Below are 13,536 nucleotides of genomic sequence, written 5' to 3' on the forward strand. Positions count from 1 at the left end.
TCCATACAGGTCCATGATTAATCAGTATGTGTCACAATTTATTCTTCCTCACTGACTCCTGTGTCCATAGTTTTACTGAGCAGTGATGGAGGCCTTGTGCAGCCTCTCACAATAGACACTGTGGAGGGCAGGAGAAAGGGATGACACAGGAAGCTTAAGGACCAGGAAAGCTCCTAGCAAGGATGTAGAAGAACTGTCTATCCAGTGTCGTCATTCACGTATGCAACAATTTGCGGCCAAGCTACCATAGTGTTGATAGTGGTGTGCAGCGGGGTCTTGAAAAGCCTAGTCAGAAGGGGATGCTTTATGGCAGCCAAAGTGAAAAGTGTAGAATGATTTCTGATGAGAGTGACAGACTTAGCTATTGTTAGCTGCATTTGCATGATGCCTTGCCAACGGCCTCTCCTCCCACTTGCTTCCAGGAAGAGAAGATATTGTTTCATGCTGCTAATAAATATCACTTACAACAAAAATGTCTTTGCCTAGACTAGCATGGCCGGACTGTGGCTTTTCAGTTTCTTTAATGCTTCGTTGTTCTTACATGTTTAATGTTTCTCTTTGTTTCATTTACTCTTTGCTGGCAGTCTTGCTTGGGAAAGGTGCCTAAATAGATCTGTTTTGTGACAAGTTGTTTCTATTTCTTATTTGTCTTGTGTATGTTAAGTTTTTAAAAGGAAATTCTCTAATTTCCCTTTTTTACTTTTGTCTTTGTAGTGTATTTCCCAATAAACTAATTAGGAAGTTTTACATTATGTTCCTGAAGTAATATTGTTCCTGTCAAGAATTTTGTGATCCGACAGCTCTGTAAAGCAGGGCTGTGTAATGCTTTCCAATCCCATACGTTTCCCTGCACTTTACAATTATTTCATTATCTTTCTGGTTCTGCTATACGTGATTCAATTAAGATTACTCTCCTTAGATTCTTTTTCTGGATTATCTCTATATTCATTATTTCTAACAGCAGTTCCCTTCCTTTTCTGATGCATTTTGCTACTTTTGTTAATACATTGTTTATTCATTCTTTTGTTAACTGAGGCTATGAAGTCTCTAGGGCCCTGCACAAACTCCAGTTCTTATCACAGGATGGTCTTGTCACCAGGCAGGATATGGAAGTCAGGACCTGGGGATTTCAACATTCACACCTTCATTCTGTGAAGTTCCAAGAACCGCATGCACCTTGAGCAACCAAGAGTGCTAAGAAGACCCACACCTTAATATCTTGGTTGGTACTGTATGGCTGATAACCTGTGGTCTCAGAGCATCAACTTCAGTGCTGGGAAAAGATGATGCAACCTTGCTGGAGCCAACAGAGTTGAACTGATTTGTGTCAGTCGTGAGCTTGGCCCCAGGTCTGACAGCACGGACTGCAGTAGCTCTGGATAAACAGTTTCCAGGGGAATGCTCTGGGAGCAGTGATTAGGCCTCTTGCATTGCGTTAAGGGCATGGAAGAAAAACCTTTGGGCAAGTTTTTCCTCTAACATGTTAATGCCTGTGGTTTCTTGTCATCATAGAATCATCTAGGTTGGAAGAGACCTCCCAGATCACCCAGTCCAACCTCTGACCTAACACTAACAAGTCCTCCACTAAACCATATCCCTAAGCTCTACATCTAAACGTCTTTTAAAGACCTCCAGGGATGGTGACTCAACCACTTCCCTGGGCAGCCCAGTCCAATGCCTAACAACCTTTTCAGTGAAGAAGTTCGTCATGTTGTGAGGATGTTACTAAGGAGAAAAAGACCAGAGTTAATTGCTAAATCTTGAGATATTTGTACAAGTAAACATCTTATTTGATATAATTATTCTTAAATCTAGTGCGGTTTCAGGATCTCCCAACAAAGATAGCTGCAGTGACTTTAAAGTATTGAACACTCAATACATAAACCTAACAGCCTGTTAGGAAGGAGCAGAAAAGCGTGTGGTTTGATTTTTTTCTATTTGAAATAGCACTCATTACCTTTTCCCTCTTCCCTAATGATTTTTCAAGGAAAGTAACTTTTGAAAGTTCTTTGGGTATGAACTATAGCAAACGTTTGACCTTTGATACTGTGCAGTGAACACATAAACTTCCTATGTATTTATAGGGTTGAGTTTTTTGGCTTTTTTTTTGGGGGGGGGGGGGAGGAGGAGGAGGCGGCTTCTCATTTTCCAAGTGGTCTCAGGTCCATTAACCCTTGCAGGCTATGGAGAAAAATCTTAAATAAACTTACTTCAAACCTGTGCTTAAAGTGACTACTTCTCACATTTCTGCTCCATCTATTTGCACATCCCTTTTCTTTCCATGTTTACAGCTCACAGTGAGCACTTATTTTCAGCCCCAAAGGCTTCTTGGTAACTGGGACTGTTTTGCTCTCTCCCAGCTTTTTATCATCTCTTTTTTCTGTGAAGTGCCTTGACAGGATTCTTTCTTGTGTAACCTGATTTGCATACTGTCAAATGCTGAGTACAGCTACTAAATGCCTTCATATCTGACTGTGGAAGAGCTTACCAGTATTATTTACTTATGCATATACAACTGATCGCGAAATGGAGCATCTACAGCTGTATTGCCATGATCTCGGCCAGGAGCAATGGTGTTTGTAGTTTTGAATTCAATACAGAGTGATGTTGGTTGAAAATCATATCTTTTCAGCTTTTTCATCATGCTTCATATCACATCCTTCTTCTGAATTAGCCTGTGAAAGGAAGTGATTTTAGGTATTGCAGGTAGGGTTGTTGACTAATACAATTCTGGAGCAGCAACACGGTGCACAAGCAATGACCCTGCTGACCTGAACAACTTAAAGCGCAGTCAAGGGTATACATTTCCTTTGTCAGCACGGCCCAGTTAAGAATATATGTCAATGAAGAGAGTCCCTGTGGATAACTGGGTTACTAATAATACAGCACAGGCTCTGTTTTAATTAAAAAGTTGTGCTTGACTTCAGGCTCTCTGTTTTATTTCTTTTAGGGATTTTTATAGTGGTCACACAATTGAAGAAATAAAAATTACTTTGTTTTAAGGACAGCTTTTCCTAAAAGCATTTGTATGCATTGGGTGCAAAAAAATGCTCGGTGATAGGTGTCATCTGTAAAAAGAGAGGCTAATATAAATTTAATTGGTCTTTTCAAAAGCTTCCAGTATCTGCATTTGGGGGGGGCACTGCAGTTTTTAGCCTAAACAAAGCTTTTCAGTAGTTGTTTAGTTGTGTAAAAGCTGACAAAGGCTCTTCAGAGATGAGAAATCAACTTACTTTGCAGAAAGTCAGCGAATTAAAAATAAAAAAATATATATTTTTAAGTGGAATGGGGGAAGAGTAGAGGAAGAAAGCTTTTACTTTTTTTTAAAAATAAAAAAATAAAAGAATGACCATGGTGAGCAAATCTGGCGAGTGTTTTTCTTAGAATTAACGTTTGCAAAGCCAATTCAAGTTTGTGTGTACTTTATCCCTGACATATGGCTTCCCACATGATGATGTCACGTACAACTGAATGCCAGAAAAGTGTGAATGCTCCCAGCACCAGCTAGGCTTTCGGCTGTGATTTGATTTGCAGCTTTGTGTGCGTGCACGGCTGGCCGGCTGCGTTAGAGCACGGAGCTCTGCACGAAGCTGTTGTGTTCCCCTCTTGTGGGTGCTGGTCTGTAGGAATGCATCGTAGTCACAGGAGGCTTCTGTGTTTGACATCATCTCTCGTATTTTTCTTCCCCCAAAATGTTTGAATTGACATGGCTGGATTTGTTTTCTCACCCTCTGTGTGAGGGAGTGACCCTCAACTCGAGGCATCTTGATGCTCTGAAAGCTTTATGCGGTTCCATGAGCGAGGGTTTCTTGTATGTTTGGGGTTGCACATATCTTGTAGTCGCAAAAAGCTGTTCCGTAAACAGGTTTTGTTCCCAGCCCACTTGTTACCAGGCAGAGTTTTTTCAAAGGCAGTCAGACTGTTTGGGGGGTGGTTCTTGCTGTGTTTTTGTGTGTGTGGGGTGGGGTGGGGGTGTTTGCTCTGTCCCCCGTCTGTGCGCTCTCCTGTCCCTAGCTCATGGTCTGATGGTGTGTTGCTATCTTTTGCTTTGTGAAAAACTTCCCTTGAGTCGCAAGGTTTTTCCTCTTCTGTGCGAAACAATGTGTTACAGTGGTATTAGATTATGAATTTTTTATTATTATTATTATTTTGATCTACCAGTTACTGTAAACTACTAAAGGGTCCTCTTCTGCCTCAACGGTGGATATGTTTGGAAGATTCCTGGATCAGAACAGACTGTAAATTTTCTGATAAGCTGTTCGGTGAAAATTGGGATCCCAGTCTGCCTATTGCTCTTTAGGGTGATGGCTATCAGCAAAAGCACGGCAAAGGAATTTTCTTTTAATGTTGGGTAGGGAAGATAAAGTGACTGATAGAGGTTCATTGATGCATTCATTTTGTACTGCAGTCTGTTTTTTAATGTAATACTTGATGAGGAGTGCCTTGATGTGTTTTTTGACTCAGAGGGGTATGAAATGCAGTTAGACCACCTTCTACTAACCCTCTTCTTTTACAAAGTCTTCATCAAACTCTGCTGGCAAGCAAGCGTTTGTCTTTGCCACTTCCCTTTGTGCTTTGGTGCATCTTTTCTCTTTGTGTAGGGATGGGAACTTATGTTCGTTTGCTGTGCAGGAGGGGGAACTTCTTGTAAACCTGCACCTGGGTAGCAGCTGAGCCACATCTGTTTGCATGTGGATAAAGAACAACTTCAAGATGTTCCTCTTCTTTTTTGGCTATGTATTGAAACCTGGTGTGCAAAAGTGAGTGAGCATGTAAGTAGGTGCCTGCTTTGTGGGCTTCCTAGTAACGGTATCATTTTTCTCTTAATGCAGCCTTTTCCATTTGTGGTGGATTTTTCTTTCCGCCTTATTGCAGCGTGCAAGACTGCTGTGACTTAAATATTTTATTTCTTTACTTTCTATCTTTTAAGTCTTTCAGGTAGTAAAAGCAACTTAAAATTTGCAAGCACACGTGTTAAACAATGAGAGATGCTCTGGATCTTCCACAGTATGAAAATGAACATCTCTGAGATCTCTGAGTAATGGTTGTTAGGCCTCCACATGCTGTTTGTCCCTTGTGCTTCCCAGTTGCGTTATCCGGAGGGAGCATTGCACACGTGCAGCACATGGTCCAGGAGCAGCATCTTCCAAAAGCTGCTGAGAGCCCCACCGCGGAACTGGGCTCCCAGCCCCGTCCTCTCCCCGGCTTTTGTGTGCTGGGGTAATTACTGTGATTGTTCAATCCCTGCTGAATGCCTCCCAGAGAAGAAATGAGATGGCTTTTCAGCTGCAAATGCTCTGTGACTGGTATTTTCCTACAAGCCAGACACCTAAGAAATTAGTCAGACGCTTACACAAGAGAGCTGTGGGTATTTTTTGCAATGACCTAATACATACAAGGCTTTTTTTTTTTTTTTTGACTGAAGCCGAAATAAATGCTGTTAAATAAGTCAGAAAGTTATTAAGTGTTAAGCCATATGAGGAACAGTTTATGATTTTTTCAGATATATTTGTGCCTATCGTTCTCTTTACCCTTGGGTGGTCTCGTCCCACACTACATTCTGTTATTTCAATTTCTTATTTTCCGGTTCTCAAACAAAAAGATGAATAGTGGTGGATGGCAAAAAAAAATTGTTGAAACTGTCTTTGAAATATGACATGCTATTCTACCCCATAGTCAGGGAGCCATTTCATGTGATGAAAATTACTAGTGAGTTAATAGCTTAAATTTTAATAATTCGGAAACCACTGTTACCTAGTCAGTTAATAGGAATTTCTTCATCATACTTGGAACATCTGTAGCTTTGGTTGCTGGTCTACCTAAAACACCTCTGCCTAAACAACGGGTAGCAGTAAAAGAACAGCTTTTCTCCTTGCATAAAAATAAAGACATTAAAATGTAATGATGTAGATCACTGTGTTTATATGCAGAAGATCATTTTCTTAAAGTGATTTATATTTTGAACTACTTTTCTGGCACTTTCTAGTATTTTCAGACTTTACCTAGCCATTACATAGTTTGTCACCGTAACGGAGCTATTTTTTCTATTCACAAATCTTAGTTTTATTACAAGTAAAGATTACTATGTATTCATTTTTTTGATGTCTGCATCTATCATCTATAATTTAACAGTTTTGTAAGACTGGACACTACCTACTTTTAATCGGTGGCGGTAGTTGTGATAGTGTACAACTACCACATTTTACTAGCAGAGTGCAGAAAAGTGATGTGACTTTCTTGAAGTTGCATGAGAAATCAGTGGCAGAGATGTGATTACATCTTGGTCTTGTATTTATAAGGGTGTGTGTATAAATATATATTTACATGTATTTATATATTTTTATATATATGCAAATGCAGAACATCTTTTTTTACTTTATTGTAGGGTATAGAGCAATATTACTCTCCAGAACTGCAACCGCAGAGTGAATAAAAACTGCGTTTCTCTAATTGCTTCCTGGAAAAATGACTAGCCTAGCTCCTGGGTGATACTCGAACATGGTTTTCTGGCAATCTCAGGTGGTGTAGCTTGTCACCAAAGAAGTCTACGGACTGCACCAGTCCTTTGCTACAGTCATGGGGAATTGCTGTGCTGGTATTATGGCATTTGCAAATTCTCGAGTCTCAGCTGATGTTACTGTGCGTAGCATGCAGCTTTCGGGCTCGTTGAGTTCAGTGACAGGTTTCAGTGCTTATGAATTGTGTTTAAACTCTCACCTGTTTTTGTGGGCAGCAGAAGCTGCAGAGTTCACCACCCCACGCACATTAGCATGCTGCTTTTGCTATCACTCCTTCTGGTGCCTGAATTTCTTTGTCTGAACTGAGGCATTGTCCTGGTGCCATCTGTGGCTCGTGTGGCCACTTCTACAAGTGTTCTCCTTTCTTCCTCTTTGCCATAGCGTTATCAGCTTTGTGGAGTGTGGCTTGCCTGCTTGTCACCCTGTCACCGTTGTCTCACTCAGTGGCAGTGCAGTTGCTGGATGGTGAATCTGTCACCCCACAACAACAGCTGCGCAAGCAAACAAGTCGGCGTTGCTACTAATCAATAGCTTTGTGCAGCCGCGGCATTAAAACGCACCACAACATGTGCAGCCTGTCTGCTTCTTTGTCCCGTGGCGTAGCCAGATCAGCTGCTTTGCAGCGAAGAGGATGTGATTGCCATGCAGCACGCCTTCACCTCCTTCAGCGCGCTTCGCTGCTGCTCTTTGTGCGCTGTCTGGCTGCTCCCTGGCACATCTGCTGCGCGCCCCATCTGCTCTCCGTGAGCGGCGCGCGCGGTGCTGACGAGCGGCATTCAAGTAGTACGCTGTTCTTCTGGAGACAGCAGAAAACAATAATTTGTATTATTAGTGGCGTGTCATTAATACTCCCCGCTTCTAACAAGCCAGGCAAAGCAAATAATGTGGTACGTTGGCTTGCAAACTTGCCAGCGAGTTTTTGTTTCAAAATCCTATGTGCACAAGTGAGCTTCTCGCGCTCCGCTCATCTCAAGCAATCAGTGCTCTTACCTGGTCTTGTTGCTTGCAACGTTTCTAAGTCCTAGTGTGTTTTGGGAGTAGTGTTTTACTGTTTTCCTTAAATGAATAAATCTGGATTTTTTTCCTACGTATTATTCTTTCAAGGAAAACATATATTGACAGATTCTCAACAAAAATCTAATTGTAAAGACAGAAGTCAAAATGGCCTTTGCCTTATGCATGTCTGTTGGATTGTAATAGCAGTGCAACTAACCCTACAGAACGTCTTCGTGACGTGTGGTTGCTTCTGGCAGGATTTTGCCTTGTGATGATCCCTCTGTCAATCTGAGCAATGACAACGGGAGTTCTCTGTGCATGAAGAAAGATGAAGATGCATAGCATGGGCAGGTATAGGCAGTGCAATTGTTTTGTCTGTAGAATCAACTTATATATCATCACCTCTAGCTTTGGGTCAAGGATTTGTGCAGATACGTGATCACAAGTGCACTTACTAATCAGAAAGTGGACATCTTTGCCAGCCACATTAACGGTCTTGTGTAGTGATTCCACATTTACTGTGCTTACTGCATTGAAGATGACACAACTCTTGTGGAATTGATGCTGGGAATTGCAGCATGAAGCCACGATGAGCAATGAGAACTTTATCAGTGCGTTTGTCTATAATTTGGAATTCATTTAAGCAAACACTAGGTGTCCAAAGTGTGACAAAAATGGGCAGTGTTTTACAGAGCCAGCTAAAAGGATTTGTGGTGTGCCTTTACGCACTGCATGCATACTGGGAGAGAATTGATTCATTCTGACAGTGTGTTTCATGGTCTTGTAATTCTTTTCCTTTAGTAACTCCCTGCTTACTCAAAATGTCACAAAGGAAAAACTAAAGGCTGGAAGCCTGAGTCAAAGGAAGGAGTGAGGTTAGGGAAGGCTTTAACGAGGAGAAAATGTAGAACAACTTTCTGTCAGCAAGCAGGACTGGCATCATGAACACCTGTTCAGGGTCCGTGCTTCAGTCCTGTGGTTGATGGGAGCTGCAGTTTCTGTCGCTCATGGTAACTCGGTAACTGCTTGCAAAAGCCATTGTTACAGGGTGGCTGCACTGTCTGTGTTCCAGCAGTTGACCTCCCCCTTTTCCTCCCCCTTTTCCTCCCCCTTGAGCATTTTAAGGCAGCATATTTTATCATCACACCACAAAGATCATAAATCTAACAGTGCCTCCAGTGAGTTTCAGGAGTTAAAAATGGATTGGGACTACCTGAGAGAGTCTTTTATGCTGCAAAATATCTTTTATGCTGCAAAATATTGTGCATGGGATCTGTAAAATAAAGTATATTATCGCATGGCTCATCTTTGATTAGCAGTGATTAGTGGTATTAGTTCTGTGCATTAATTTTTATAATTGTGCTTTCCAGATCAGGAAATTCAAAGCTTACCAGGGCAGTATGTCAGCACTTGAAAAATTGTCAGGGAATTTAGCAAATAGACCAGAGTGGAAGGGATGATGACAGCGGTTTATCACTTTTGCAAAGCGCTGTTACATTGGCAACTGTGTGTAACAGATAGGTGAACTACTCCTGCAAAGATCTGCCAGGAGTTACGGAGTTCAAGGCATCCTCTAAGAGCTTGCTAATGTAGCTACACTTGAGTAGCATGCCATATCACCGTCAGGCACTTAGAACTGCGTCTGCTGGGTTTTATTTTGAACTGTTCCCTGGTGAATTAATTGGGTGGGATTCCTACCCCCGCCAGCCTTTTCAGTGCGCATTGTCAGTAGGCTCCAGTAGCACTGCATAGATGCTCCAGAATGAGAACAGTAATGCTAGGGAAATGGGATGATCGGCGGGGATAGCTAATCTAAGAATGAAGCCTTTGTGTGTACCCTAGAAAAATGTCTGTGAGAAGTTTTCTGTGATTTCCCTTAACGTTCAGCTCTGAAGGCTATCAGTCATATCTAGGCATTTCACTAAAGTACTCAGGCAGTAATAAGCCTTTCCTTTGCAAAACACGTCCATGGTTGGAAAAGCCTGTATGCAGATCTCAGTAATACAAGGATGCTTTTGTGTGAGGAGGAATTACAGTCAAGTTGTGCAAATAGTATTGATACATGATTTTTGCAAGAATCTTCCTAAAATATCTGGTAAATTCATAGCTTTTTCTCCTTTGTGCTTGAACTCAGCTATTACTACTTAAGTCCTGCAAGTCTGAGCAGTGAAAGTTCTGTTACAGGTGGCCTGTAAATAAAGTTCTCCTACAGCAGGATGCAGATGAAGATGGCAGCTGCATAACAAAGGAATTTACTGCTGGCTGCTAAAGGCGAGAAGTGAAAAGAATGGCAGGCAATGTAAACCTAACTACTGGACATGTTTCATCTCACCAGATACTTGCAGTAGATATCAGGTCCACACTTGCCTTACATAAAAGGAACCCACCTCTTCATCCCGTAAATAGCACGTGCCGTTCATTTCTGATATTGACAGGAGCTGGTTATTGAAACAGAACAGATCTGCCAGTGAGCCTAATAATAAGAAATAATAAAACTGGAGGAAATGAAGTGATGCTAATGGAAAGCAGAAGACCTAAACTAGATCCCTAAAGATACAGAGAGTCTTTCTCTGCGTTGTACCCTGTTACCCTTTCTGGTTTGTTTACTTTGGGAGCCTGTGAGCTGATGCACACTATAGCCTTGTGTAGGTAAGAGGGAGCTGCTCTCCGTCCTTCTGTGGGCTTTCTGTGGTGCTGCTGTCAAGGGACAAGTAGGTGCAGAGTGAGAGGAGCTCTTGTGGTCCTGGTCAGTTCCAGGGAACAGGGTTTCACAGTGGAACTTATTTCTTGTGCTGACTTGATCCTTGAATTCTGCGTAGCAGAGATTTGCTCATTCCAGTATCAATACTTGTGCTAATCTGGTGGTTTTTTTTCTTTTTTCTCTCTTTCCCTCCTTATTTAGATGAGATATCCATGGAGCAGCGAAATTTTTCCTTTTTCTCAATGGCCTCAAAGGTGCACCAAAGCATATCAGGCAGCAGGACACAAATGGCCTTAGCAAAAAGTACTTTGGAGTCCCAAGAAAGTAATTTCCTTCAAACAGTTTCATCATCAGTTACCACTCCCCTTGATGTGACTTCATTTAACCAAGAAGAAACGATCAGGATTTCAGAATGGAGAAGTATGCCATTGTTAGATGTCTCCGTAACAAGCAATGAGGCATTCTTAAGTGACAATGAATTTATTAGCTCATTTCCAAAGGCACAGTGGACTCCTCCACTGAAGTCTTCTGCAGTTTTACCAGATCATCAGTCTAATACAGTAGAGCCACCAAGAGAAGCATTAGAAACTCTGTTGCTAACACCTTCATTATCTGTCTTTTTTATACCATACGAAATCTTGAAAACAGCACAGCAAAAGACTCCGCTAAGTGCTGTCCCTAGTCACAGTAACACTCTCACAGAATTGAAGCCTTTTGTACCAGATAGTGAAATTGTAAGTTCAAGCAGAGACTTGCTGTTGCACCCTCCAAATACAGATGTTTATTTCACTCCCATTCCTTTAGAGGAGGTGGGTGAGGTGTGGGAAAACGTAAACAGAAGTTTAACATCTCTGCTTTCTGAGGCAACTTCCCAAGAGCCACCTGTCCATCTCCAGTTGCTGGATAGAGATAGCCATGTTGCAGCCGATGCTACAGCACAAAGTATAGACCCAAATGGTGACAATTACACTGATGTCAGTAGCCAGGCAACAGCAGTGCTCGGTGTAAGGACCTACCCTGCTCCAAGCAGTCCCTGGGCCACACCTGCTGCTGCAGCAGCCAGTGCTGAGCCCAGTTTGTTTGCAATCAGTCTTCCACTTGCACCTTTCCCTGGTCACTCAGCTGTCATTTCTGCTGATGCTGGTACGGTTCTTAATGCCAGCTTGTTTACACACCACTTCTCCAGTACAGCACCAAATTTGCCTGCTGGTTCAGAAATACCAAGTCAACCTGAGCTTGTTAGTGAGCTCATAAGCCCAGTGCCTTTCACGAGATCATACAGTTCTTGTTTATACTGTGACTCGGTTTCACTTCTGCCAGAGGCAGGCTTCGCTCCAGAACACGATGTGGGCTCAGGTGATTACATCGAAACCATGTCAGTCCAAGCCTCTGAAGTACAAGGAGTAACTCCATTTACAACTGTAATTACCGATCAGTATGAGTTTGATGAGCCTACACCTGAGATTTTTGATACTTCTTTTCCATCAAGACCAGTTGTTTCATTTTCTTCAAGATTTGCAGAGATCCCTGATTCAAGTGTGTTTTTATCAAGCACTGTGGGCGCTGCCATTGACGACAGAATACCTATGAGTTCTCCTTCCTACCATCATCTCCCTGGAGAGATGTCACTAGACATCTCTGCTGCCCAGTTTTCCCCCTCTGCTATGGAAACTGTTTCACCGCCACCAAGCACTGGTGCAGAACATGCTGCTGCCACCACTGTTCTGTCTGAAACTGCGGTAGTGTCTTCTGCAGTCAGTCACACAACTTTTCTGGACTCACCAGAACTTAGGCCATCAGAATCAGGATTTTTGCTTGACAAGACATCTACAAGGGAAGAACCATCTTTAACAGTTTCAGATTTTTCATCCAATCTTTTATCAACACCATTTCTGATTGAACCTAGCTACTCGTTTTTGTCGTCAGCCATGCTACACTCGTACTCTGTCGTGCAGAGGGATTTATCAACACTCTTACCTCAGACTTTGTTGACTGGAACATCAGTACTTTATGAGGATGTTTCCAGCTGGGACTTAGCTACTGCTGTCAGCTCTACCAGTAACACTGAGGTTTCTCTGTTCTCTCTCGGACAAGCACCATACTTCTACTCAAATGCATCCTCTACTCCAGGTCCAAACGTTCCTGAAATAATGCCATCATCAGGTTTGCATTCTGACTCATCTGTGTTTCTGGAAGCACCATCAGTATTGGTAGTGGGATCCGAAGTTGTGATTACCTCAGCTGTTACAGGAGCTACCTCTCAGTTAGAGCCTTCGCCCTCCTCCTTCCAGCCTGTGGTTCCCACCCTGGTGCTGCCTGCTTCCGACACCGAGCCTGTTACCAGCAGCGTCCTGCTCGACGAGACGAGTCTGATCTCTCTGTTTACTCCCTTTCCAACAGCTCCTGTCTTAAACGTGTCTTCATCTCTGCTCTCAACCGTTCTGGCTTCTGATGAGGATACTGGTGCTACAATTAACGCCACGCTGCTTTTAACATCCCACAGCGAGGGCAGCGCCCACCCCACAGCACTTGTGACTGCAGGCCCTGACAGCCTGATGCCGCATGTCGATGCCAGCAGCGTCGCTCCCTCTCCTACACAATCTCCATCTGTGATCACATCGCTCGTTCCCACACCATTTCCTCCGACTTCTCGCCCTGCCACGGGGTATGATGTTCCAGTGGGAACTGGCAGTACCAACACAACGGCTGCTCCTGGCACTGTCCCCAAAACCGCTGCCGCTAGCACCCCGAGCAGCCGCGGCACGCCTGCTGCGGGCAGCAGCCCCGGCACCTTCTCCTCCCCTCCTCTGCCCACCATCTTCTCCTCCCCTCCTCTGCCCGCCACCACCGCTCGGCCCAGAGCCACGGTCCTGACCTCTGCCGCCAGCACCACCAGGCAGCCCTACGTCTGCGACATCGCGGTCCCCGATGCTTACCTCGTCACTGCTGGTGAGAGACCGCCCGCGTTTTGGTTCTGTTTTCGGAAACCACTGTACTGTGAGCCCTTAGTTAGGCTGCGGGGGTTGAATTAGCTACTTGACTATTTCAGAGAAATATAGTGTAAAATTTAGACAGCTGTAAAACCATGGGTCTATCATTTTTTTCTTGAAAAGAGCAGAATTCATTTGTACAGAGTTCACTATGCTAGTGAATTACATAGACATTACACAGTGAATGAAACTGCCTTTTAAAGTTGCTGATACGTATATACAAGTACATATATTTGAGACTGCTTTATCACTTGATTGGTGGAAAACGAACAATATTCTGTTAATGTTCTGCCAAATGTTCTAAGTTTCTCCTTAAAATTGATGCTGTTGT

The 13,536-nt window shown here is 43.1% G+C and overlaps 1 protein-coding gene across 8 annotated transcripts in view; it reads left to right on the forward strand.

Moving 5' to 3' along the window:
• Positions 1-13,536, forward strand: part of KIAA1549 — a 144,350-nt gene that overhangs the window by 54,878 nt on the left and 75,936 nt on the right. For all 8 annotated transcript variants that reach the window (XR_013949896.1, XM_080588780.1, XM_080588774.1 and 5 more), the window contains exon 2: positions 10,417-13,164. Coding sequence is in view for 7 of the 8 variants with exons in the window: in XM_080588780.1 (XP_080444906.1) it covers positions 10,417-13,164 (2,748 nt within the window). In the remaining variant the exon portion in view is untranslated. The remainder of the gene's footprint in view (positions 1-10,416; positions 13,165-13,536) is intronic.

The sequence above is a fragment of the Anser brachyrhynchus genome, assembly GCF_964034855.1.
Source record: "Anser brachyrhynchus genome assembly, chromosome: 1".
Lineage (NCBI taxonomy): Eukaryota > Metazoa > Chordata > Aves > Anseriformes > Anatidae > Anser > Anser brachyrhynchus.